This window comes from Oncorhynchus tshawytscha, linkage group LG14 (assembly GCF_018296145.1).
Source record: "Oncorhynchus tshawytscha isolate Ot180627B linkage group LG14, Otsh_v2.0, whole genome shotgun sequence".
In the NCBI taxonomy this organism is placed as follows: Eukaryota; Metazoa; Chordata; class Actinopteri; order Salmoniformes; family Salmonidae; genus Oncorhynchus; species Oncorhynchus tshawytscha.
The window spans coordinates 55,762,870-55,790,818 of NC_056442.1; the positions used below are offsets into that span (position 1 = coordinate 55,762,870).

General features: G+C 44.9%; 1 protein-coding gene across 2 annotated transcripts in view; it reads left to right on the plus strand.

Moving 5' to 3' along the window:
- The window catches only part of LOC121839295 (collagen alpha-1(XXVI) chain-like), a 43,136-nt gene that overhangs the window by 12,761 nt on the left and 2,426 nt on the right, over window positions 1–27,949 (plus strand). For both annotated transcript variants that reach the window (XM_042297696.1, XM_042297695.1), the window contains exons 4-12: window positions 13,642–13,703; window positions 13,864–13,990; window positions 14,365–14,454; window positions 14,667–14,795; window positions 20,703–20,780; window positions 21,564–21,616; window positions 22,933–22,995; window positions 25,649–25,684; window positions 27,584–27,619. In XM_042297696.1, coding sequence (XP_042153630.1) covers window positions 13,642–13,703; window positions 13,864–13,990; window positions 14,365–14,454; window positions 14,667–14,795; window positions 20,703–20,780; window positions 21,564–21,616; window positions 22,933–22,995; window positions 25,649–25,684; window positions 27,584–27,619 — 674 coding nt within the window. The remainder of the gene's footprint in view (window positions 1–13,641; window positions 13,704–13,863; window positions 13,991–14,364; window positions 14,455–14,666; window positions 14,796–20,702; window positions 20,781–21,563; window positions 21,617–22,932; window positions 22,996–25,648; window positions 25,685–27,583; window positions 27,620–27,949) is intronic.

Genomic DNA, 27,949 nt, shown 5'->3' on the forward strand with positions numbered 1-27,949 from the left:
ATAGGTGATCGGTGCTAAGAGTTTTGTAGGGTTTAATATCAATAGTTCTATTATTCATCGCCTCTCCTATCTAGCTCTCATCGCCTCTCCTCCTCCCTCAGCTCTCTCTTCCTCTCCTCCTATCTCAGCTCTCTCTTCCTCTCCTCCTCCCTCAGCTCTCTCTTCCTCTCCTCCTCCCTCAGCTCTCTCTTCCTCCCCTCCTCCCTCAGCTCTCCCTTCCTCTCCTCCTCCCTCAGCTCTCTCTTCCTCTCCTCCTCCCTCAGCTCTCTCTTCCTCTCCTCCTCCCTCAGCTCTCTCTTCCTCTCCTCCTCCCTCAGCTCTCTCTTCCTCTCCTCCTCCCTCAGCTCTCTCTTCCTCTCCTCCTCCCTCAGCTCTCTCTTCCTCTCTTCCTCCTTCAGCTCTCATCGCCTCCCTTCCTCACTCAGCTCTCTCTTCCTCTCCTCCTCCCTCAGCTCTCTCTTCCTCTCCTCCTCACTCAGCTCTCTCTTCCTCTCCTCCTCCCTCAGCTCTCTCTTCCTCTCCCTTCCTCCCTCAGCTCTCTCTTCCTCTCCTCCTCCCTCAGCTCTCTCTTCCTCTCCTCCTCCCTCAGCTCTCTCTTCCTCTCCTCCTCACTCAGCTCTCTCTTCCTCTCCTCCTCCCTCAGCTCTCTCTTCCTCTCCCTTCCTCCCTCAGCTCTCTCATCGCCTCCCTTCCTCCCTCAGCTCTCTCTTCCTCTCCTCCTCCCTCAGCTCTCTCTTCCTCTCCTCCTCACTCAGCTCTCTCTTCCTCCCTCAGCTCTCTCTTCCTCTCCTCCTCCCTCAGCTCTCTCTTCCTCTCCTCCTCCCTCAGCTCTCTCTTCCTCTCCTCCTCCCTCAGCTCTCTCTTCCTCTCCTCCTCCCTCAGCTCTCTCTTCCTCTCCTCCTCCCTCAGCTCTCCCTTCCTCCCTGAGCTCTCCCTTCCTCCCTTAGCTCTCTCTTCCTCTCCTCCTCCCTCAGCTCTCTCTTCCTCTCCTCCTCCCTCAGCTCTCTCTTCCTCTCCTCCTCCCTCAGCTCTCTCTTCCTCTCCTCCTCCCTCAGCTCTCCCTTCCTCTCTTCCTCCCTCAGCTCTTCCTTCCTCTCCTCCTCACTCAGCTCTCCCTTCCTCTCTTCCTCCCTCAGCTCTCCCTTCCTCTCCTCCTCCCTCAGCTCTCCCTTCCTCTCCTCCTCTCTAAGCTCTCGCTTTCTCTCCTTCCCTGGGTTCTCCTTTCCATTTCTCTCTCTCTGTCCCTCTCTACCAACCCTCTCTCCCTCTCCCTCTCTCCCTCTCTACCAACCCTCTCTCCCTCTCTCCCTCTCTCCCTCTCTACCAACCCTCTCTCCCTCTCTCCCTCTCTACCAACCCTCTCTCCCTCTCTCCCTCTGTCCCTCTCTACCAACCCTCTCTCCCTCTCTCCCTCTCTCCCTCTGTCCCCCTCTACCAACCCTCTCTCCCTCTCTCCCTCTGTCCCGCTCTACCAAATCAAAAATCAAATCAAGTCAAATTTATTTATATAGCCCTTCAAACATCAGCTGATATCTCAAAGTGCTGTACAGAAACCCAGCCTAAAACCCCAAACAGCAAGCAATGCAGGTGTAGAAGCACGGTGGCTAGGAAAAACTCCCTAGAAAGGCCAAAACCTAGGAAGAAACCTAGAGAGGAACCAGGATATGTGGGGTGGCCAGTCCTCTTCTGGCTGTGCCGGGTGGAGATTATAACAGAACATGGCCAAGATGTTCAAATGTTCATAAATGACCAGCATGGTCGTATAATAATAAGGCAGAACAGTTGAAACTGGAGCAGCAGCACGGTCAGATGGACTGGGGACAGCAAGGAGTCATCATGTCAGGTAGTCCTGGGGCATGGTCCTAGGGCTCAGGTCAGTTGAAACTGGAGCAGCAGCAGGGTCAGGTGGACTGGGGACAGCAAGGAGTCATCATGTCAGGTAGTCCTGGGGCATGGTCCTAGGGCTCAGGTCCTCAGAGAGAGAGAAAGAAAGAGAGAAGGAGAGAATTAGAGAACGCACACTTAGATTCACACAGGACACCGAATAGGACAGGAGAAGTACTCCAGATATAACAAACTGACCCTAGCCCCCCGACACATAAACTACTGCAGCATAAATACTGGAGGCTGAGACAGGAGGGGTCAGGAGACACTGTGGCCCCATCCGAGGACACCCCCGGACAGGGCCAAACAGGAAGGATATAACCCCACCCACTTTGCCAAAGCACAGCCCCCACACCACTAGAGGGATATCTTCAACCACTAACTTACCATCCTGAGACAAGGCTGAGTATAGCCCACAAAGATCTCCGCCATGGCACAACCCAAGGGGGGGCCATAGTATAGATCTATATAACCATAGTATAGATTCATATAAACATAGTATAGATCTATATAACCATAGTATAGATCTATATAACCATAGTATAGATCTATATAACCATAGTATAGATTCATATAAACATAGTATAGATCTATATAACCATAGTATAGATTCATATAAACATAGTATAGATCTATATAACCATAGTATAGATCTATATAACCATAGTATAGATTCATATAAACATAGTATAGATCTATATAACCATAGTATAGATTCATATAAACATAGTATAGATCTATATAACCATAGTATAGATTCATATAAACATAGTATAGATCTACAGTGGCAAGACAATTATGTGAACCCTTTGGAATTTTCTGGATTTCTGCATAAATTGGTCATAAAATTTGATCTGATCTTCATCTAAGGTACAACAATAGACAAACAGTCACAAAATGTAAGTTTGCTATTCACAATAGGCATTGCCTGATATGAACCACGCCTCGAACAAAAGAGATCTCTGAAGACCCAAGATTAAAAATTGTTGACTTGCGTAAAGCTGGAAAGGGTTACAAAAGTGTCTCTAAACGCTTTTATGTTCATCAGTCCATGGTAAGACAAATTGTCTGTAATTGGAGAAAGTTCAGCACTGTTGCTACTCTCCCTAGGAGTGGCCGTCCTGCAAAGATGACTGCAAGAGCACAGCTCAGAATACTCAATGAGGTCAAGAGGAATCCTAGAGTGTCAGCTAAATACTTATTTCTGGAACATGCTAGCATCTCTGTTGATGAGTCTATGATATGTAAAACACTAAAAAAGAATGGTGTTCATGGGAGGACACCACGGAAGAAGCCACTGTTGTCCAAAAAAACATTGCTGCACGTCTGAAGTTTGCAAAAGAGCACCTGGATGTTCCACAGCGCTACTGGCAAAATATTCTGTGGACAGATGAAACTAAAGTTGAGTTGTTTGGAAGGAACACACAACACTATGTGTGGAGAAAAAAAGGCACAGCACACCAACATCAAAACCTCATACCAACTGTAAACTATGGTGGAGGGAGCATCATGGTTTGGAGCTGCTTTGCTGCCTCAGGGCCTGGACAGATTGCTATCATTGACTGAAAAATGAATTCCCAAGTTTATCAAGACATTTTACAGGAGAATGTAAGGCCGTCTGTCCACCAATTGAAGCTCAACAGAAGTTGGGTGATGCAACAGGACAACAACCCAAAACACAGAAATAAATCAACAACAAAATAGCTTAAACAGAAGAAAATACGCCTTCTGGAGAGGCCCAGTCAGAGTCCTGACCTTCTGGAGTGGCCCAGTCAGAGTCCTGACCTTCTGGAGTGGCCCAGTCAGAGTCCTGACCTTCTGGAGTGGCCCAGTCAGTCCTGACCTTCTGGAGTGGCCCAGTCAGAGTCCTGACCTTCTGGAGTGGCCCAGTCAGAGTCCTGACCTTCTGGAGTGGCCCAGTCAGAGTCCTGACCTTCAAAAGTCAGAAATTCTGGATCCCAGTCAGAGTCCTGACCTTCTGGAGTGGCCCAGTCAGAACCTTCTGGAGTGGCCCAGTCAGAGTCCTGACCTTCTGGAGTGGCCCAGTCAGAGTCCTGACCTTCTGGAGTGGCCCAGTCAGAGTCCTGACCTTCTGGAGTGGCCCAGTCAGAGTCCTGACCTTCTGGAGTGGCCCAGTCAGAGTCCTGACCTTCTGGATGGCCCAGTCAGAGTCCTGACCTTCTGGAGTGGCCCAGTCAGAGTCCTGACCTTCTGGAGTGGCCCAGTCAGAGTCCTGACCTTCTGGAGTGGCCCAGTCAGAGTCCTGACCTTCTGGAGAGGCCCAGTCAGAGTCCTGACCTTCTGGAGTGGCCCAGTCAGAGTCCTGACCTTCTGGAGTGGCCCAGTCAGAGTCCTGACCTTCTGGAGTGGCCCAGTCAGTCCTGACCTCAACCCGATTGAAATTCTGTGGCATGACCTCAAGAGAGCGGTTCACACCAGACATCCCAAGAACATTGCTGAATTGAAACAGTTTTGTAGAAGAGGAATGGTACAAAATTCCTCCTGACCGCAGTGCAGGTCTGATCCACATCTACAGAAAACGTTTGGTTGAGGTTATTGCTGCCAAAGGAGGGTCAACCAGTTATTAAATCCAAGGGTTCACATACTTTTTTCAACCTGCACTGTGAATGTTTACACGGTGTGTTCAATGAAGACATGAAAAGGTATTGTTGTGCGTTATTAGTTTAAGCAGACTGTGTTTGTCTATTGTTGTGACTTAGATGAAGATCAGATAAATTTGATGACCTATTTATAAAAAATTAAATAAAAAATACCTTTATTTACTAGGCAAGTCAGTTAAGAACAAATTCTTATTTACAATGACGGCCTAGGAACAGTGGGTTAACTGCCTTGTTCAGGGGCAGAACACCATATTTTTTACCATGTCAGCTCGAAGGATTTGATCTAGCAACTTTTCGGGTACTGGCCCAATGCTCTAACCACTAGGCTACCTGCCTCCTCTACACTCTAACCACTAGGCTACCTGCCTCCTCTACACTCTAACCACTAGGCTACCTGCCTCCTCTACACTCTAACCACTAGGCTACCTGCCTCCTCTACACTCTAACCACTAGGCTACCTGCCTCCTCTACACTCTAACCACTAGGCTACCTGCCTCCCCAATTTATGCAGAATTCCAGGTAATTCCAAAGGGTTCACATTCTTCTTCTTGCCGCTATATTATAACCATAGTCCTGATCTATGGTGCCGAATTTCTGCCCGCGAGAGATTACTGTACTACTAGCACACTTGGAAAACCAATCAAGCGCTTGGAGATCAACTGATTCATTGAATTATCTTTGTTAGTATTGGGCTGCAACAAAAGCCTGCACATCTTGTGAGACATCAGGACTAGAATTGCAGAACACCGTTTTTGAGTCTAGGTTTGGTTGTGAGCGGTCAGTAGGCTGGCATGGGGATGAGAAATTCCGTATGGTCTCGCTGTGGAGAGCTGGGCATCCTTGGCATCCTGGTTTGGGCACAGAGCGTTCAGCGCCTCCCGCTCCTGTTGCCAGCGATTGCCGACCACATGCTGGTCCTGGGCAGACACAGCACAGACTGCTGGGATACGGCCAGCCCTGGGAGGCTGTCTATGACATGACACCCTACCAGATAGACACGCATACTGTGCACTCGCTGACACTGCCCACCCCTCTGTGTATCTTGGGGAAGTGACAGCATTCTCTTTCCTGTGTCTGTCTCTCTTGTGGGCTGCGTGCCTTAGCAAAGAGGATGGTCCAATGCGCGCACACGCACGCACACACACACACGCACACGCACCGCACACTGCACTTGCTCCATGAACCTCAAGCATCTTCAATAGAGCTCGGTGGCTGCTTTATCCAATAGTATTAATGAATATAGAGCTCAGCGGCTGCTTTATCCAATAGTATTAATGAATATAGAGCTCGGTGGCTGCTTTATCCAATAGTATTGAATGAATCAATGTATAGATAATACATAGTTGAAACATTAAATTAAAACGTGCTGAATTATTCACAAGCAGGTCAAAAAATACTGACAGCAACAGGAGAAACGTTGTACTATAACACACAGGGGTTTATCTTTACACTATACATATCTTGCCCTCCAGCTAACTCTGCTGTGTATAAAACATTGAAATGTTGTACTATACACACAGGGGTTTATCTTGGAAGAGAGGATGGGAAATTCAATAAACAATCAAATATCTGATTTATATTTAGTCAAGAGATGGCTGTAGAACTACACTATAGTGATTTATATTTAGTCAAGAGATGGCCGTAGAACTACACTATAGTGATTTATATTTAGTCAAGAGATGGCTGTAGAACTACACTATAGTGATTTATATTTAGTCAAGAGATGGCTATAGAACTACACTATAGTGATTTATATTTAGTCAAGAGATGGCTGTAGAACTACACTATAGTGATTTATATTTAGTCAAGAGATGGCTGTAGAACTACACTATAGTGATATATATTTAGTCAAGAGATGGCTGTAGAACTACACTATAGTGATTTATATTTAGTCAAGAGATGGCTGTAGAACTACACTATAGTGATTTATATTTAGTCAAGAGATGGCTGTAGAACTACACTATAGTGATTTATATTTAGTCAAGAGATGGCTGTAGAACTACACTATAGTGATATATATTTAGTCAAGAGATGGCTGTAGAACTACACTATAGTGATGTATATTTAGTCAAGAGATGGCTGTAGAACTACACTGTAGTGTATGTTATGATTGTGGATATTACTTAGAGGACCCGTTGTATCTGATAAGTGATGCGGGTGAGGTTATGGACATATTGCCTATTGCCACAGCCTGTTTCTCTATTCCTACTTCTATAGTTAGGTATCTGTGATACATTATCCGTAATACATTATCCGTAATACATTATCCGTAAGACACATGATGCACAACAGGAACCTACAGTATTTATGCAGCAAGAAATATGAATGGAAAAATACTTCACACAGCTGTGTGTGTGTGTGTGTGTGTGTGTGTGTGTGTGTGTGTGTGTGTGTGTGTGTGTGTGTGTGTGTGTGTGTGTGTGTGTGTGAACTTCTATATATTCTCTCTGTTGTTTGACTCAACCGTCTGGGTATCAATGGTGATCAGGTTACAGTCTGTCTTCAAACTCATTTACATAATCATATAGTGCCTGTTACATCCTGGTTCATATTCAGTAATTATATACAGATGTGTGATTTTAATTTGAGCCAGTTTGCTACAGCAGGAAAATAATCCTGCAGCAACAGGAAATGTGAATTATTATGTGGATTATAAATAATGGACATTTGTAAGGGTTGAAGTCTGAAATGTAAAAGTGGAAATGACAAAAAATTCAGAATCCTTTTTTCAAAACCCAAATACAATACAAGTTATGCCGCAACAGGGTGATCAAATTAAGATCCTGCAGTGGATCATAGAGCAGCATCTTCACATGGTACCATATTAACGCTCATTCACTTGATGTTCAACATACAAGCCTTGTATAAAATATGTTGAATTTGTACCTTTTTAATAAAACAACGTCAGATCTTCAACATTATAGCCACTATCAGAAGAAGAAAAACAACAGACTGGGCAGCACCTCCTACTGGAGAATGTATCCATCTACAGATACTCTTTGGTCTCCCATCGAGTGATTTAACCAAGCTCTTGCCCTGCCCTCCTTAGCGATGATATTTGTCACTGACGACTACAAATGTACTACTGTGAGAATGATTGTTGAGAGATCTCCACTTAAAAAAAAAAAAATAGATGTACCGTTGCTGTCAAGGTCATTCTAAAGGTGTAGGTTTAACAGAGCAAATGAAATGTCACCATAGTTTTACCAGTTTAGTATCATCACTAATATTATTTATGCCTGTATAACATTTACAAAGTCATCAACAGCCATTGTTTCAATTCAGCCCAGGGTTCAAGTTTAAGATGGTCTTCAAGGAAGTAGGGTTTCAGATGTTTTCTGAAAGATGGGCAGGGACTCCGCTGTCCTGACTTTAGGGGGAAGCTTGTTCCCCTGTTGGGGTGCCCGGACAAAGAGCTTTGACTGGGCTGATCGGGAACTGCCCTCCTGTAAGGGTGGGAGGGCCAAGAGACCAAAGGTGGCGGAACAGAGTGCTTGGGTTGGGGTGTAGGGTTTGACCTCAGGTTAGGGTGTAGGGTTTGACCTCAGGCTAGGGTGTAGGGTTTGACCTCAGGCTAGGGTGTAGGGTTTGACCTCAGGCTAGGGTGTAGGGTTTGACCTCAACCCAATTTTTTTTTCTTTAACTTAGATTCTTGGTTGAGATGGAGATGTGAATCCATCTCCTTCAAATGTTGATATTTGGTTGCGTTGACAACCAAACACAATTCAACATCCCTTTTGAAATACAGTAAATGACCCATTAACTTGTTGACAAATTATTTGTTGGGATTCACGTCTCCAACTCATCCAAAACTAAAAGTTAAAGAATGGGATTTAGCCAGTGGCTCAGATGGAACTATCCAAGCAGTAGATATACATGTCCTTGAAATGTTGATATCTGGTTGTGGTGTCAACTAAATACCTTTCAATATTACTTTAAATACAGTAAATAGACTAAAGTTAAGGCTGTCTTCTTAAACTAATGTCACATTCAACCTTAAAATGTGGCCATGTAACTGTTATTCATTTTAAGGTTACTGTAACTATAAATGTCTACTTATGTAATAGTATATGTTCAAGATAACATTTCAAAGGTCGTAGGTCAGTGGAGATTTTCACAATCTGCGCAGAATCTCCAACAGCATTGATCACTTGCTCAATGTACGTTTAATGTAATCTCAACTAGGTGATTTGGTTCTGCTATTGAATGAAGCACAGTGATAATGCATTCATACAGTAAATCCTATAACTAAATTAAATCTGACATTTTTATTCCCATTTGAACTTTGTTGTGCTTTTAAATGGTTGAATGTGCAGTGATAACTCATTTAGATGAGAACTAAACCCCCAAAATAAATCATAGTGAAAACATAGTGATAACATAGTGATAACTCATAGTGAAAACATAGTGATAACATAGTGATAACTCATAGTGAAAACATAGTGATAACATAGTGATAACTCATAGTGAAAACATAGTGATAACATAGTGATAACTCATAGTGAAAACATAGTGATAACATAGTGATAACTCATAGTGATAACATAGTGATAACATAGTGATAACTCATAGTGATAACTCATAGTGATAACTCATAGTGATAACATAGTGATAACTCATAGTGATAACATAGTGATAGCATAGTGATAACTCATAGTGATAACTCATAGTGATAACTCATAGTGATAACTCATAGTGATAACATAGTGATAACTCCTAGTGATAACATAGTGATAACACATTGTATATTCAGCTAACCTTTTGACTGTCTTTTTGAGTGGGTGTATATAGGTTGTAATCTCATTGATCAACGTCTCAACCAAATATTACCGAATGATCCACGTTGAAATGACGTGCTGTGTCCAGTTGGCAGTTGTTCTTGTTTTGTCAGTAAAGTTGCCAAAAGTGTATCTGTTTGCAGAACTAGACAAAAACATGAATGTGATCAGACTCCTCTGAGAATTTAAACAGGAAAATGTAGTTTGTTTGTTTATTTAGCGCAATACCTTGTTACTGTAATAACTACAGTATAAAGGACTACGTCATTAAATCCTATCCCAAAAACACATTGTTACTGTAATAACTACAGTATAAAGGACTACGTAATTAAATCCTCTCCCAAAAACTCAGATCATTCCAAGAAAAATGAATAGAACGAGACTCCATATTTTTGTTGCTATGGTGTCATTGTGTTGCCATGGTGTCTTTGTGTTGCCATGGTGACATTACGTTGCCATGGTGACATTATGTGGCCATGGTGACATTACGTTGCCATGGTGACATTACGTTGCCATGGTGTCATTACAGATCCCAACATACTTCCTCTGTAGGTTGTGGTTCTACTATAAGTGCTGCGTTAGCTTTCACACAACAGAATTTTGCCTTTCTCTGCTGTGATGCTTACACTCCCTCCTCCACATGTTGGTATAGATGACCTCTGGCTCACATTCATGACATGAACACTCGTCTCTGTGGCGCGTGTTTATGACACAGTAATGACTCCAGATACCAAGGGGGGGGTTAAGGGTGCACCCATCCTGCCCCTGGATGATGGGTAAGAGCTGATATAACCCTGGGTGAGAACAGAGAGAGAGAGAGGGTCATATCACGTCTGTGCCTTAACCAACCCCCCCTGAACTGTACACTGACCACTCCATATCGGTCTGTACATATATCACACCCATACACCCTACTGTACCGATACTGTGCAATTGCTCTTATCACAAGGAGCTAATTGGGTTCATTTTGGTCTCACTGAAGTGGCTAGATAAACAGTAGTATGTGGGCAGATTCATTACAGAGGAATGTGTTTGGTTGAGCCCTTGATTGGTGCTTCTGTTTGTGGATGCTTATACCAATGGTAAACCAACACTTTGGACCCCCCCCCCCCACACACACACACACACACACCTAAACCCTGCCTGTCCTATTTCAGACCATAAACCTCAACGGCTGGAACCCTGTGTACAGTGGTTAAACCATGATATAGAGAAGCCAGAACCGTTTCAGCTCCTTTTGTTGTTGCAATGACTAGTTATTTATGACTGCTAGTTGTCCATGGCAACGGCATTCTACATCATTAGGTTTGTGTGGCCAGATGTGTCTGTGGAATGGGGAACATTCCGGAACACTTCTGTTCTTGACATTCTATAACAGAACATTCTATTTACAGGCTATACTCATAGACTAACATTCCTCTGTGCATGTCATGTAGTTTACTCAGAGGTGACCAGATTATTATATGAATGGTGTCCTGAGTACCCCATTGACCAGATTATTATACACGTGGTGTCCTGAGTACCCCATTGACCAGATTATTATATAAATGGTGTCCTGAGTACCCCATTGACCAGATTATTATATAAGTAGTGTCCTGAGTACCCCATTGACCAGATTATTATATAAATGGTGTCCTGAGTACCCCATTGACCAGATTATTATATAAATGGTGTCCTGAGTACCCCATTGACCAGATTATTATATAAATGGTGTCCTGAGTACCCCATTGACCAGATTATTATATAAGTAGTGTCCTGAGTACCCCATTGACCAGATTATTATATAAATGGTGTCCTGAGTACCCCATTGACCAGATTATTATACACGTGGTGTCCTGAGTACCCCATTGACCAGATTATTATATAAATGGTGTCCTGAGTACCCCATTGACCAGATTATTATATAAGTAGTGTCCTGAGTACCCCATTGACCAGATTATTATATAAATGGTGTCCTGAGTACCCCATTGACCAGATTATTATACACGTGGTGTCCTGAGTACCCCATTGACCAGATTATTATACACGTGGTGTCCTGAGTACCCCATTGACCAGATTATTATATGAATGGTGTCCTGAGTACCCCATTGACAAGATTATTATATAAGTAGTGTCCTGAGTACCCCATTGACCAGATTATTATATAAGTAGTGTCCTGAGTACCCCATTGACCAGATTATTATACACGTGGTGTCCTGAGTACCCCATTGACCAGATTATTATATAAGTAGTGTCCTGAGTACCCCATTGACCAGATTATTATATAAATGGTGTTCTGAGTACCCCATTGACCAGATTATTATACACATGGTGTCCTGAGTACCCCATTGACCAGATTATTATATAAATGGTGTCCTGAGTACCCCATTGACCAGATTATTATATAAGTGGTGTCCTGAGTACCCCATTGAACCAGAGATTATTATATAAATGGTGTCCTCAAAACCCCATTGAAGCCATTAAAACCTATTTGATTCATTCATACCCCATTGAAGATTATTATATAAATGTCTGTGTCCTGTGTACCCCATTGACCAGATTATTATATAAGTAGTGTCCTGAGTACCCCTTTGACCAGATTATTATATAAATGGTGTCCTGAGAGACCCCATTGACCAGATTATTATACACGTGGTGTCCTGAGTACCCCATTGACCAGATTATTATACACGTGGTGTCCTGAGTACCCCATTGACCAGATTATTATATGAATGGTGTCCTGAGTACCCCATTGACAAGATTATTATATAAGTAGTGTCCTGAGTACCCCATTGACCAGATTATTATATAAGTAGTGTCCTGAGTACCCCATTGACCAGATTTTATTCCCAGTGTGTCCTGAGTACCCCATTGACCAGATTATTATATAAGTAGTGTCCTGAGTACCCCATTGACCAGATTATTATATAAATGGTGTTCTGAGTACCCCATTGACCAGATTATTATACACATGGTGTCCTGAGTACCCCATTGGCCAGATTATTATATAAGTAGTGTCCTGAGTACCCCATTGACCAGATTATTATACACGTGGTGTCCTGAGTACCCCATTGTGGGAACCAGTAGATTAGTTGATATGATCTTGACTTTTCTTTCAAAACAATTAAATGCCATTAAAACCTATTTGATTCATTCATACCCCTCAGAATGTTGCTGTTGAAAGTCTGTCTGTGTGTGTGTGTGTGTGTTGGAGAGAAAGAGGGAAAGATGATGTTTAGTCTGCCTGAGTGTGATTTAATAAAGAAAATATTAAAGAATAGCTAATAAATTCCTGGATATTGTTTTACGGCTATTGTTTTTTTGTGTGTCTTTTGGCTTCCCAGTAGTGGTGGTATTAACCCACTGCCAGGAGAGGGTGTGTGTCTTTTGGCTTCCCAGTAGTGGTGGTATTAACCCACTGCCAGGAGGGTGTGTGTCTTTTGGCTTCTGAGTAGTGGTGGTATTAACCCACTGCCAGGAGAGGGTGTGTGTCTTTAGCCTTCCCAGTAGTGGTGGTATTAACCCACTGCCAGGAGAGGGTGTGTGTCTTTTGGCTTCCCAGTAGTGGTGGTATTAACCCACTGCCAGGAGAGGGTGTGTGTCTTTTGGCTTCCCAGTAGTGGTGGTATTAACCCACTGCCAGGAGAGGGTGTGTGTCTTTTGGCTTCCCAGTAGTGGTGGTATTAACCCACTGCCAGGAGAGGGTGTGTGTCTTTTGGCTTCCCAGTAGTGGTGGTATTAACCCACTGCCAGGAGAGGGTGTGTGTCTTTTGGCTTCCCAGTAGTGGTGGTATTAACCCACTGCCAGGAGAGGGTGTGTGTCTTTTGGCTTCCCAGTAGTGGTGGTATTAACCCACTGCCAGGAGAGGGTGTGTGTCTTTTGGCTTCCCAGTAGTGGTGGTATTAACCCACTGCCAGGAGAGGGTGTGTGTCTTTTGGCTTCCCAGTAGTGGTGGTATTAACCCACTGCCAGGAGAGGGTGTGTGTCTTTTGGCTTCCCAGTAGTGGTGGTATTAACCCACTGCCAGGAGAACTACATCGGTGTGTGTCTTTTGGCTTCCCAGTAGTGGTGGTATTAACCCACTGCCAGGAGAGGGTGTGTGTCTTTTGGCTTCCCAGTAGTGGTGGTAGAGAACAGAGGACATTATGATTAACCCACTGCCAGGAGAGGGTGTGTGTCTTTTGGCTTCCCAGTAGTGGTGGTATTAACCCACTGCCAGGAGAGGGTGTGTGTCTTTTGGCTTCCCAGTAGTGGTGGTATTAACCCACTGCCAGGAGAGGGTGTGTGTCTTTTGGCTTCCCAGTAGTGGTGGTATTAACCCACTGCCAGGAGAGGGTGTGTGTCTGTCATCTCCTCTCTCCTCTCTCTCTCGTTGCAGAGTGTATGAACTGCACCGGCTTCACTAACATGAACAGCAGACTGAACTACATCGAGTCCAAGGTAAGAAGGAATGACAGGGGAAAAGAGAACAGAGGACATGGAAGAAAGATGGCTGGTTGAAGATGATGACGACGATTAAGAAAATTATGATTATGATGGACGGAAGATTACATGTCACATCAGTATATTTAATCTGACCCTGGCTCTTTTGTTATTCCAGATTAAACTGCTAGACGGGGCAGGTTCACCATCACCATCCTTCAACAACTCAACAGAGGTTTCCAGTGATAACGAGGTGTACACCCCTAACCCCACCCCCATAGGCCCTCCATCCTACCTGGAGCCAGGTAACACCCCTAACCCCTCCCCCATAGGCCCTCCATCCTACCTGGAGCCAGGTAACACCCCTAACCCCTCCCCCCATAGGCCCATCCTACCTGGAGCCAGGTAACACCCCTAACCCCTCCACCATAGGCCCTTCATCCTACCTGGAGCCAGGTAACACCCCTAACCCCTCCCCCATAGGCCCTCCATCCTACCTGGAGCCAGGTAACACCCCTAACCCCTCCCCCCATAGGCACTCCATCCTACCTGGAGCCAGGTAACACCCCTAACCCCTCCCCCATAGGCCCTCCATCCTACCTGCAGTCATACAGTACATCACCTCTGGGGAGGTTACCTCTCAACATGGTAAACACATTGTTCTGGTTCTGGTCCATAGGAGGAAGAGGACCACCAGGGCCAATCGGATCACCAGGTATTCCAGGCCCAGCTGGTGAGGCAGGGGTTCCAGGACAGACCGGACCGACAGGTGATCCATCCTAATATTCCTCAGATGGGAATGCATGACATTCGTTCTGGTTTTTCAACATTGTTCAGCATTGTCTTGCGTCAGAAGATTCCGCCAGCGAGTGTTGCATAGGAGTGACGGCGTCTGCCGTAAGACAATGCATGTCCAGGTCATTTATCTTCAATATCTGAATGCCTATTGTTGTGAGATGATATGTCCCCTCTGATTCCCAGGGCCAATGGGAGAGCGAGGAAGACCAGGAGAGATCGGTTTTCCAGGCCTCCCCGGACCACCAGGCCCTCCAAGGCCACGTCACTCCTCTACCCAGCCGAGGGGTGACATGTTCGGGTTCGACGAGCAGGGTGAGTGGACCCCCCCCCTCCCCCCACACACACAACCACCATCATCACCATCTCAGCCTCAGTAGATGGTATTGTTTTCTATGAGCTCAGCCTCAGTAGATGTTATTGTTTTCTATGAGCTCAGCCTCAGTAGATGGTATTGTTTTCTATGAGCTCAGCCTCAGTAGATGGTATTGTTTTCTATGAGCTCAGCCTCAGTAGATGTTATTGTTTTCTATGAGCTCAGCCTCAGTAGATGGTGTTGTTTTCTATGAGCTCAGCCTCAGTAGATGATGTTGTTTTCTATGAGCTCAGCCTCAGTAGATGTTATTGTTTTCTATGAGCTCAGCCTCAGTAGATGGTATTGTTTTCTATGAGCTCAGCCTCAGTAGATGTTGTTTTCTATTCAGCCTTTGATCTATGAGCTCAGCCTCAGTAGATGTTGTTGTTTTCTATGAGCTCAGCCTCAGTAGATGAGTAGATGCCTCAGTAGATGTTGTTTTTTCTATGAGCTCAGCCTCAGTAGATGATGTTGTTTTCTATGAGCTCAGCCTCAGTAGATGGTATTGTTTTCAGAGCTAGAGTAGATGTATTGTTTTCTATGAGCTCAGCCTCAGTAGATGGTATTGTTTTCTATGAGCTCAGCCTCAGTAGATGGTATTGTTTTCTATGAGCTCAGCCTCAGTAGATGGTATTGTTTTCTATGATCTCTTCCTGTCAACTACGATGGAACACTGGCCAAGGACCAATGAATGCAGAGCAAGGGCAGAGCTAGAAATACATACGGTGTAACTGAATATATGTTCATATCCATGAAGGAGAAGCAATTAATTACAACTACTGAGAGGGCCTCAGAGTACCTGTCCTCCTCAAAATAGCCGTGTTTGCTTCAGTCTGTAACAAAGACATTACATTAGTAGTTGAAATGCATCAGGTTGTTATATACCAGGGTCAAAATGTCTCATGTACAGAATTACTACAATGGGAAATACTGGGTTGAATGAAGTTGATTGTTTCCTTGTGTGTCCACATTCATACTGCAGCTGCTAACAGCTACCATGGGTCTCTATGGCCACGCAGCTGTTAACAGCTACCATGGGTCTCTATGGCCACGCAGCTGCTAACAGCTACCATGGGTCTCTATGGCCACGCAGCTGCTAACAGCTACCATGGGTCTCTATGGCCACGCAGCTGCTAACAGCTACCATGGGTCTCAGCTATGGCCACACAGCTGCTAACAGCTACCATGGGTCTCTATGGCCACACAGCTGGGTCTCTGGGTCTCTATGGCCATGGCCACACAGCTGCTAACAGCTACCATGGGTCTGGCCACACAGCTGTTAACAGCTACCATGGGTCTCTATGGCCACACAGCTGCTAACAGCTACCATGGGTCTCTATGGCCACACAGCTGCTAACAGCTACCATGGGTCTCTATGGCCACACAGCTGCTAACAGCTACCATGGGTCTCTATGGCCACACAGCTGTTAACAGCTACCATGGGTCTCTATGGCCACACAGCTGCTAACAGCTACCATGGGTCTCTATGGCCACACAGCTGCTAACAGCTACCATGGGTCTCTATGGCCACACAGCTGTTAACAGCTACCATGGGTCTCTATGGCCACGCAGCTGTTAACAGCTACCATGGGTCTCTATGTCCACACAGCTGCTAACAGTTACCATGGGTCTCTATGGGTCCACACAGCTGCTAACAGCTACCATGGGTCTCTATGTCCACACAGCTGCTAACAGTTACCATGGGTCTCTATGGCCAGCACAGCTGGCCACACAGCTAACAGTTACCATGGGTCTCTATGGCCACACAGCTGGGGGTCTCTATGGCCACACAGCTGCTAACAGCTACCATGGGTCTCTATGGCCACACAGCTGCTAACAGCTACCATGGGTCTCTATGGCCACACAGCTGCTAACAGCTACCATGGGTCTCTATGGCCACACAGCTGCTAACAGCTACCATGGGTCTCTATGTCCACACAGCTGCTAACAGCTACCATGGGTCTCTATGGCCACACAGCTACCATGGGTCTCTATGGCCACAGCTACCAGGTGGGTCTCTATGGGTCCACACAGCTGCTAACAGTTACCATGGGTCTCTATGGCCACACAGCTGCTAACAGCTACCATGGGTCTCTATGGCCACACAGCTGCTAACAGCTGCTAACAGCTACCATGGGTCTCTATGGCCACACAGCTGCTAACAGCTACCATGGGTCTCTATGGCCACACAGCTGCTAACAGCTACCATGGGTCTCTATGGCCACACAGCTGCTAACAGCTACCATGGGTCTCTATGGCCACACAGCTGCTAACAGCTACCATGGGTCTCTATGGCCACACAGCTGCTAACAGCTACCATGGGTCTCTATGCTACTAACAGCTACCATGGGTCTCTATGCCACACAGCTGCTAACAGCTACCATGGGTCTCTATGGCCACACAGCTGCTAACAGCTACCATGGGTCTCTATGGCCACACAGCTGCTAACAGCTACCATGGGTCTCTATGTCAGCTACACTCTATGCTGCTACTACAGGTACCATGGGTCTCTATGGCCACACAGCTGCTAACAGCTACCATGGGTCTCTATGGCCACACAGCTGCTAACAGGTACCATGGGTCTCTATGGCCACACAGCTGCTAACAGGTACCATGGGTCTCTATGTCCACACAGCTGCTAACAGTTACCATGGGTCTCTATGTCCACACAGCTGCTAACAGGTACCATGGGTCTCTATGGCCACACAGCTGCTAACAGTTACCATGGGTCTCTATGTCCACACAGCTGCTAACAGGTACCTCTATTTCACAGAAAATACCTATTCTAGACTTAAAACTGAAATATTATGTGATTAATTCATACCAGGACCGGTATATAAATACAAACTGTTTTCCATGGATGAGCTTGTGAGGTGACTAGAATGGGTCAGACAAGGCAAACACAGGTTAATGTGCCATAGTTCAACACCGGGGGGCAGTGCAGGCTGACTGGGGTTACCAGTATTTGGCCAAACTGCAAAATCAAAAGGTTCATTTTAGGGTTAGGCATAAGGTTAGCAGTGTGGTTAAGATTGGGATTAAGATTGGGGTTAAGATTAGGGTTTAGATTGGGGTTTAGATTAGGGTTTAGATTGGGGTTTAGATTGGGGTTTAAGTTTAGTGTGGGTCTTGGTCTAGATCTGGGTCTGTGGAGAGGAGAGGAGAAGAGAGGAGGCAGGAGAGGAGAGGAGGCAGGAGAGGAGAGGAGAAGCTGTTGGCTGTGTTAGCTGCTTGAGCCAGCTGGCTGTAAATCACAGCTCATTTGTAAACTGTCAGCACAGCAGTCTGGAAACTCAGAACCAGCCAGGAGCCAAATCCCAGGCCCGTATAGAGAGGGGATGGAGGCGAGGCTCTGCCACTCATAGGCCCTCCTGATGTGGCTAGAGGGAAACTTCAGCAGCAGCTGGAATTAGTTCCAGACGGACGGATGATTCCACCAGTGCACTTTACCTTAGTTTTAGTTAAGTGTGCTGGCTGGGGTTGGGGATGTCTGGGTTAACGCTCACAGTTAGGGTGAAGAGGAAGTGATTCGGGTTTAGACTAACACAGAAACATATATACACACTTGCATACACACAGGACAACACATACTAGACAGGACAGCACATACTAGACAGGACAACACATACCAGACAGGACAGCACATACTAGACAGGACAACACATACTAGACAGGACAACACATACTAGACAGGACAGCACATACTAGACAGGACAGCACATACTAGACAGTACAGCACATACTAGACAGGACAGCACATACTAGACAGGACAACACATACTAGACAGGACAGCACATACTAGACAGGACAACACATACTAGACAGGACAGCACATACTAGACAGGACAACACATACTAGACAGGACAGCACATACCAGACAGGACAGCACATACTAGACAGGACAGCACATACTAGCACATACTAGACAGGACAACACATACTAGACAGGACAGCACATACCAGACAGGACAGCACATACTAGACAGGACAGCACATACTAGACAGGACAGCACATACTAGACAGGACAGGACACATACTAGACAGGACAGGACACATACTAGACAGGAGGACAACACATACTAGACAGGACAGCACATACTAGACAGGACACATACTAGACAGGACAACATACATACATACTAGACAGGACAGCACATACTAGACAGGACAGCACATACTAGACAGGACAGCACATACTAGACAGGACAGCACATACCAGACAGGACAGCACATACTAGACAGGACATACTAGACACATACCAGACAGGACAGCACATACTAGACAGGACAGCACATACTAGACAGTACATACATACTAGACAGGACAACACATACTAGACAGGACAACACATACTAGACAGGACAGCACATACTAGACAGGACAACACATACTAGACAGGACAGCACATACTAGACAGGACAACACATACTAGACAGGACAGCACATACTAGACAGGACAGCACATACTAGACAGGACAGCACATACTAGACAGGACAACACATACTAGACAGGACAACACATACTAGACAGGACAGCACATACTAGACAGGACATACATACTAGACAGGACAGCACATACTAGACAGGACAACACATACTAGACAGGACAGCACATATTCAGGAGAAATGTACTTTAAACACATACTAGCAGTTTGCCCTAGACAACACACATACACACAGGACAGCACACACACACAGACATATATTCACAAACACAGTTTGCCCTACACACACACACACACACACACACACACACACACACACACACACACACACACACACACACACACACACACACACACACACACACACACACACACACACACACACACACACACACACACACACACACACACACACACACACACACACAAGGGGGAAGTGTTGGGTCAGAGGTCCTACAAACTTTAATGAAACACCATTGAGATTTTACAGCAAAGTGGTACAACAGTGGAGGCTTCTCAGAGGAGGAAGGGGAGGACCATCTTTTTTAAAAAATTTTATCCGTTATTTTACCAGGTAAGTTGACTGAGAACACGTTCTCATTTGCAGCAACGACCTGGGGAATAGTTACAGGGGAGAGGAGGGGGATGAATGAGCCAATTGTAAACTGGGGATTATTAGGCGACCGTGATGGTTTGAGGGTCAGATTGGGAATTTAGCCAGGACACCGGGGTTAACACCCCTACTCTTACGATAAGTGCCATGGGATCTTTAATGACCTCAGAGAGTCAGGACACCCGTTTAACGTCCCATCCGAGAGACGGCACCATACACAGGGCAGTGTCCCCAATCACTGCCCTGGGGCATTGGGATATTTTTTAGACCAGTGGAAAGAGTGCCTCCTACTGGCCCTCCAACACCACTTCCAGCAGCATCTGTTCTCCCATCCAAGGACTGACCAGGACCAACCCTGCTTAGCTTCAGAAGCAAGCCAGCAGTGGTATGCAGGGTGGTATGCTGCTAGATCTTCCTCAGTGAATTTCAAAGAAATAAAAATTGTAAACATTTAAAAAGTTATTCCTTTTTAGATAAAACTATACTAAATATATTCACGTCACCAAATAATTGATTAAAACACACTGTTTTGCAATTAAACTCTACAGTAGACTCAACAGCACCCTCTAGGGTAGCACCATGGTCTAGCTGGAGGACAGCTTGCTTCCGTCCTCCTCTGGGTACATTGATTTCAAATTAGAGTGTATCATGTAGGAGCCTAAAGCTATCGCTGTTACATTGAGCTGGGTGAATGGAATATGAATGACAGTCATCCAATATGCTGTAATAGAAATTTAACATCACTGACCGCCTCTGTGGTACAACTTTGGTAAATACTGTATTTCTTGTTTGTGTTTTAATCAGAGGAAGCACCTCTTACTCCAGCTCTCCCTGAGTTCGTAGCCGGCCCTCCCGGTCCACCTGGTCCCCTTGGACCCCCAGGTACAACTTCATTTCTGTGTGTATCTGTGTCCCTGTGTGATCCTGCAGGTATGTGTCCCTGCAAGTGTGTGTCCCTCCAGGTGTGTCCCCCTGTGTGTCCCTGCAAGTGTGTGTCCGTGTGTGTCCCTGCAGGTGTGTGTCCCTGCAAGTGTGTGTCCCTGTGTGTCCCTGCAAGTGTGTGCCCGTGTGTGTCCCTGCAAGTGTGTGTCCCTGCAAGTGTGTGTCCCTCTAGGTGTGTGTCCCTGCAAGTGTGTGTCCCTGCAGGTGTGTGTCCCTGCAGGTGTGTGTCCGTGTGTGTCCCTCTAGGTGTGTGTCCCTGCAAGTGTGTGTCCCTCTAGGTGTGTGTCCCTGCAAGTGTGTGTCCCTCTAGGTGTGTGTCCCTGCAAGTGTGTGTCCCTGCAAGTGTGTGTCCGTGTGTGTCCCTCTAGGTGTGTGTCCCTGCAAGTGTGTGTCCCTCTAGGTGTGTGTCCCTGCAAGTGTGTGTCCCTGCAGGTGTGTGTCCCTGCAGGTGTGTGTCCCTGCAGCTGTGTGTCCCTGCAGGTGTGTGTCCCTGCAGGTGTGTGTCCCTGCAAGTGTGTGTCCCTGCAGGTGTGTGTCCCTATGTGTCCCTGCAAGTGTGTGTCCCTGCAGGTGTGTGTCCCTGCAAGTGTGTGTCCCTGCTGGTGTGTGTCCCTGCTGGTGTCCCCCCCTGCAGGTGTGTGTTTGTATAAGTGTTTTTCTCTCTAAGAACTACAAGTACCATCAACACGAATATGTTCTGGAACTGTTTCTGTGACATCACAGGTCCCCCTGGACCAATCGGACCAGCAGGAGTTCCAGGTCTCCCAGGGCGAGACGTGAGTACCAAATAGTCTAGTATAATGTCAGAGATGTTACTATGGTCATGGTCAGGTCAACATTACATAGCAGAGATGTTACTATGGTCAAGGTCAGGTCAACATTACATAGCAGAGATGTTACTATGGTCAAGGTCAACATTACATAGCAGAGATGTTACTATGGTCAAGGTCAACATTACATAGCAGAGATGTTACTATGGTCAAGGTCAACATTACATAGCAGAGATGTTACTATGGCTACGGTTAGCATTACATAGCAGAGATGTTACTATGGTCAAGGTCAACATTACATAGCAGAGATGTTACTATGGTCATGGTCAGCATTACATAGCAGAGATGTTACTATGGTCACGGTCAGGGTGACATTACATAGCAGAGATGTTACTATGGTCACGGTCAACATTACATAGCAGAGATGTTACTATGGTCAAGGTCAACATTACATAGCAGAGATGTTACTATGGTCAAGGTCAGGTCAACATTACATAGCAGAGATGTTACTATGGTCAGGTCAGCAGAGATGTTACTATGGTCAAGGTCAACATTACATAGCAGAGATGTTACTATGTTCACGGTCAACATTACATAGCAGAGATGTTACTATGGTCAAGGTCAACATTACATAGCAGAGATGTTACTATGGTTACGGTTAGCATTACATAGCAGAGATGTTACTATGGTCAAGGTCAACATTACATAGCAGAGATGTTACTATGGTCAAGGTCAACATTACATAGCAGAGATGTTACTATGGTCAAGGTCAACATTACATAGCAGAGATGTTACTATGGTCAAGGTCAACATTACATAGCAGAGATGTTACTATGGTCAAGGTCAACATTACATAGCAGAGATGTTACTATGGTCAAGGTCAACATTACATAGCAGAGATGTTACTATGGTCAAGGTCAGGGTGACATTACATAGCAGATATGTTACTACGGTCACGGTCAACATTACATAGCAGAGATGTTACTATGGTCATGGTCAGGTCAACATTACATAGCAGAGATGTTACTATGGTCACGGTCAGGTCAACATTACATAGCAGAGATGTTACTATGGTCACAGTCAGGTCAACATTACATAGCAGAGATGTTACTATGGTCACAACATTACATAGGTGTTACTATGGTCACGTGACATTACATAGCAGAGATGTTACTATGGTCATGGTCAGGTCAACATTACATAGCAGAGATGTTACTATGGTCACGGTCAGGTCAACATTACATAGCAGAGATGTTACTATGGTCAAGGTCAGGGCAGTGTGAGGGAGATGTCTGATACCTCTTCCTGTTTGTGTGTTTCAGGCAGAGGGAGGCCTCCAAGGCACGGCTGGGGACCCAGGGTCTAAAGGAGACACAGGGGAGAGGGTGAGGCAAAAATGTTACCCCTAATGTTCTCATTAGAAAACACTGGACTGCTTTAGAAGTAATTTGTTATGAAAGTTTATTCCAACACGGACATCTGTTTTGATCAGGAGGTAGACAGGATCTCTTTTAAAGACCTTGTGTTCAAATACTAAGTCTGCCTCCCAAACGGAGTACACTAATTTTGACCAGGGAACATTTGCGACGCATCCATACGTCAGACCTCACTGATCACAAAAGTAAACTTCTCATTCAGCCATGATTAATCAACGTGTGGCCGTGGTTAGACCTCACTGATCACAACCAGGGGGGAGGGTTCTATGATAACATAGGGATATTGTTTTAAGATGTTCATACCAAGAATCATTTATCTATTTTATTTAGAATTTTTTAAAACCCCTTAAGGTGTCAACAACAACAACAAAAAATGATTGGATGAAACATTTGAATTTGTTGTTACTGCTATTAGCCAATAGAAACACATTGAATAACAGAGAGTCCTTACTGCTATTAGCCAATAGAAACACATTGATTAACAGATAGTCCTTACTGCTATCAGCCAATAGAAACACATTGATTAACAGATAGTCCTTACTGCTATTAGCCAATAGAAACACATTGAATAACAGAGAGTCCTTACTGCTATTAGCCAATAGAAACACATTGAATAACAGATAGTCCTTACTGCTATTAGCCAATAGAAACACATTGAATAACAGATAGTCCTTACTGCTATTAGCCAATAGAAACACATTGAATAACAGATAGTCCTTACTGCTATTAGCCAATAGAAACACATTGAATAACAGATAGTCCTTACTGCTATTAGCCAATAGAAACACATTGAATAACAGATAGTCCTTACTGCTATCAGCCAATAGAAAAACATTGAATAACAGATAGTCCTTACTGCTATTAGCCAATAGAAACACATTGAATAACAGATAGTCCTTACTGCTATTAGCCAATAGAAACACATTGAATAACAGATAGTCCTTACTGCTATTAGCCAATAGAAACACATTGAATAACAGATAGTCCTTACTGCTATTAGCCAATAGAAACACATTGAATAACAGAGAGTCCTTACTGCTATTAGCCAATAGAAACACATTGAATAACAGATAGTCCTTACTGCTATTAGCCAATAGAAACACATTGAATAACAGATAGTCCTTACTGCTATTAGCCAATAGAAACACATTGATTAACAGATAGTCCTTACTGCTATTAGCCAATAGAAACACATTGAATAACAGAGAGTCCTTACTGCTATTAGCCAATAGAAACACATTGAATAACAGATAGTCCTTACTGCTATTAGCCAATAGAAACACATTGATTAACAGATAGTCCTTACTGCTATCAGCCAATAGAAACACATTGAATAACAGAGAGTCCTTACTGCTATTAGCCAATAGAAACACATTGAATAACAGATAGTCCTTACTGCTATTAGCCAATAGAAACACATTGAATAACAGATAGTCCTTACTGCTATTAGCCAATAGAAACACATTGAATAACAGATAGTCCTTACTGCTATCAGCCAATAGAAACACATTGAATAACAGAGAGTCCTTACTGCTATTAGCCAATAGAAACACATTGAATAACAGATAGTCCTTACTGCTATTAGCCAATAGAAACACATTGAATAACAGATAGTCCTTACTGCTATTAGCCAATAGAAACACATTGATTAACAGATAGTCCTTACTGCTATTAGCCAATAGAAACACATTGAATAACAGATTGGAACAAATGGAACAAAATATAGTCCAAAACAAAATCAAAAGGAAGTTTTATTCTGAAGTGTCTGTCCTATATCGGATATAAGACATTTATTTATCCCCTTATTTTATTTTTATACTTCCTTTCTTTTTTTTAAACTGGTACTTAAGGTCCCTTTTTAAGATTATTTTTGTGAGTATTGTGGGAATCCTAGCAAAATAGAGAACACCATGGTGTTTGTGAGACTCTCATCTTTCAATAGATTGGTCATAATAGTTTTTTAGGCCAAACCGCCCGGACAATGCAGATGTTTTCGTGAGAAGATTGCATTTTTTTTGGGGGGTGTCTCATAGTCTGACAAACACCGCTCTAGCTCTGTCACCGTTCAGAGGACGTGGTGGATTGAGATGGAGCCCACGGAGGGAAAAAAAACAACAGATATCTCTAGCATTAACAGACGGATTTGGATTAATTAGATTTCCCCAGGGTCGCAGAATTTGTAGGCCAACGGTTAATCAGCATATGGCCCTGGTCCGACCTCACAAATCACAACAGTAAAGTTCTCATTCAGCCATAATTAATCAGCCTGTGGCCCTGGTCAGACCTCACTGATCGCAACAATAAAGTTCCAATTCGGCCATGATGTTAAACCTAATCCCCTTCATCTGCTGTTATTAAAGAACAGAGGGTTAACCCGTACAGGACCAGGTAGACCCATCAGTGAGAACATCAAACAGACCAGTCATTGTGGCCAACCTCAGTGGTGTGCTGGTTCTTCCTGTGACACCACCCTCCAGTTTCTGCTTGCACTACAAGAATAAGATGAGCGATTAGACTGGGATGTTATGAATCTAAAGATGGTTTTTTTTGTGGGGGGGGAGTAGGTCCTCTGATCCGTGTTCTTCTCTCTCTCTCTCATCAGGGACCTCCAGGATTAACAGGGGAGCATGGCCAGCCTGTGAGTACGGAAAGGCTGTTCACACAGGCGCGCAAAGCAAAACGCCAGGATTTTCAAGTTAGCTTTTGGCTGATAAAAAAATAAATAAATGAAAAGTTGATAAATAAAACTGTTGCCGGCCAAAATGACCAGGATTAAAAAAATCACATTGCAAAATATTGCTTTTTAGTCATTGATGGGAATACCAGTCTATGGAAATACATTTTCCCATCATGCCTTATCAGTCTATAGGTTAATTCGCATAATTTAGTGGAATTAAATTGGCCTGTGTGTAGTCATCATATATCTTATTTATTCCAACACAACTATCACAGCACCCAGAGCCTGTTCTGAGAGGGGTTTCTCATGCTGCTCCACGGGCAGGTTGCTGCTGGAGGAATACATGGTCTTTTAGAACCCCATTCATTGTGTAACAATTCTAAATGCAAATCGGGTGTTAAAAAACAGTTTTGGTGCACGATTAAAAATAGCTACTACTCAACTGGTAATTGAAGCGGTCCTCCCGTTCACCTTTCACGTGCAGGCAACAGGCTGAACAGGCTATCAGCCAGGCAACAGGCTATCAGCCAGGCAACAGGCTATCTGCCAGGCAACAGGCTATCAGCCAGGCAACAGGCTATCAGCCAGGCAACAGGCTATCTGCCAGGCAACAGGCTATCAGCCAGGCAACAGGCTATCAGCCAGGCAACAGGCTATCAGCCAGGCAACAGGCTATCAACCAGGCAACATGCTATCAGCCAGGCAACAGACTATCAACCAGGCACTATCAACCAGGCAACAGGCTATCAACCAGGCAACAGGCTATCAGCCAGGCAACAGGCTATCAGCCAGGCAACAGGCTATCAACCAGGCAACAGGCTATCAACCAGGCAACAGGCCATCAGCCAGGCAACAGGCTATCAGCCAGGCAACAGGCTATCAGCCAGGCAACAGGCTATCAGCCAAGCAACAGGCTATCAGCCAGGCAACAGGCTATCAGCCAGGCAACAGGCTATCAGCCAGGCAACAGGCTATCAACCAGGTAACAGGCTATCAACCAGGCAACAGGCCATCAGCCAGGCAACAGGCTATCAGCCAGGCAACAGGCTATCAGCCAGGCAACAGGCTATCAACCAGGCAACAGGCTATCAGCCAGGCAACAGTCTCTCAGAGGGGGGAACTGAGGGAGTGTCTGTCTCAGCCAGTCACCCCACCACTTTACAATGCGAACTGGAGGCAGTATCCATTTTGAAAACATACTTAATTGTTTTAAACGTCAATGTTTTATTTCATATTATGAGGCACGTCTTACCTTGCTTCAAAGTAGCCTATAGGCAAAACCCAACCCTGGAAAAACGTGGAGGTAATTCTTTTATAGACTCCAAAGGCAGCGGGTGAGTTTCAATTTTGTGGAAACAATTTATCCTACCATTTCTACCATTCTGCGTGCTCGTTATGATTTTCATTTGCGCATTTTCGTGGAACAGTTGCATTTCAATCCATGAGACATGAAAGCCGAAGATAACGGCCTCCCGCAAAGCCGGCATAGTACGATTCAATCTTCGTCCTGTATTGACACTTTTCCTGTTTGATGGTTCGTCTGAGGGCATAGCGGGATTGCTTATAAGCGTCCGGATTAGTGTCCCTACCCTTTAGCTCGGTGCGGATGTTGCCTGTAAACCATGGCTTCTGGTTGGGATACAGTATGTGCAGATGAGGATGTGCAAGTAGAAATACTGGTGTGCAAAAGAGCAGAAAAACAAAACAAATATGGGGATGAGGTTGGTAGTTGGTTGGATGGGCTATTTACAGATGGGCTGTGTAGAGTTGCAGCGATCGGTAAGCTGCTCTGACAGCTGATGTTCAGTGATTTTTGCAATTGGTTTTGTAATGATAATAAATGTGTCAATGTGTTTACAGGGGCAGAAGGGGGAGCCAGGAGAGGGTTTACCTGAGGTATGCACTGCATTGTGTATTTATGGTCATTTGTCTCTGTCTGTCTCTCAGAGGGGGGAACTGAGGGAGTGTCTGTCTCTGTCTGTCTCTCAGAGGGGGGAACTGAGGGAGTGTCTGTTTCTGTCTGTCTCTCAGAGCGGGGGACTGAGGGAGTGTCTGTCTCTGTCTGTCTCTGTCTGTCTCTCAGAGGGGGAACTGAGGGAGTGTCTGTCTCTGTCTGTCTCTCAGAGGGGGAACTGAGGGAGTGTCTGTCTCTGTCTGTCTCTCAGAGGGGGAACTGAGGGAGTGTCTGTCTCTGTCTGTCTCTCAGAGGGGGACTGAGGGAGTGTC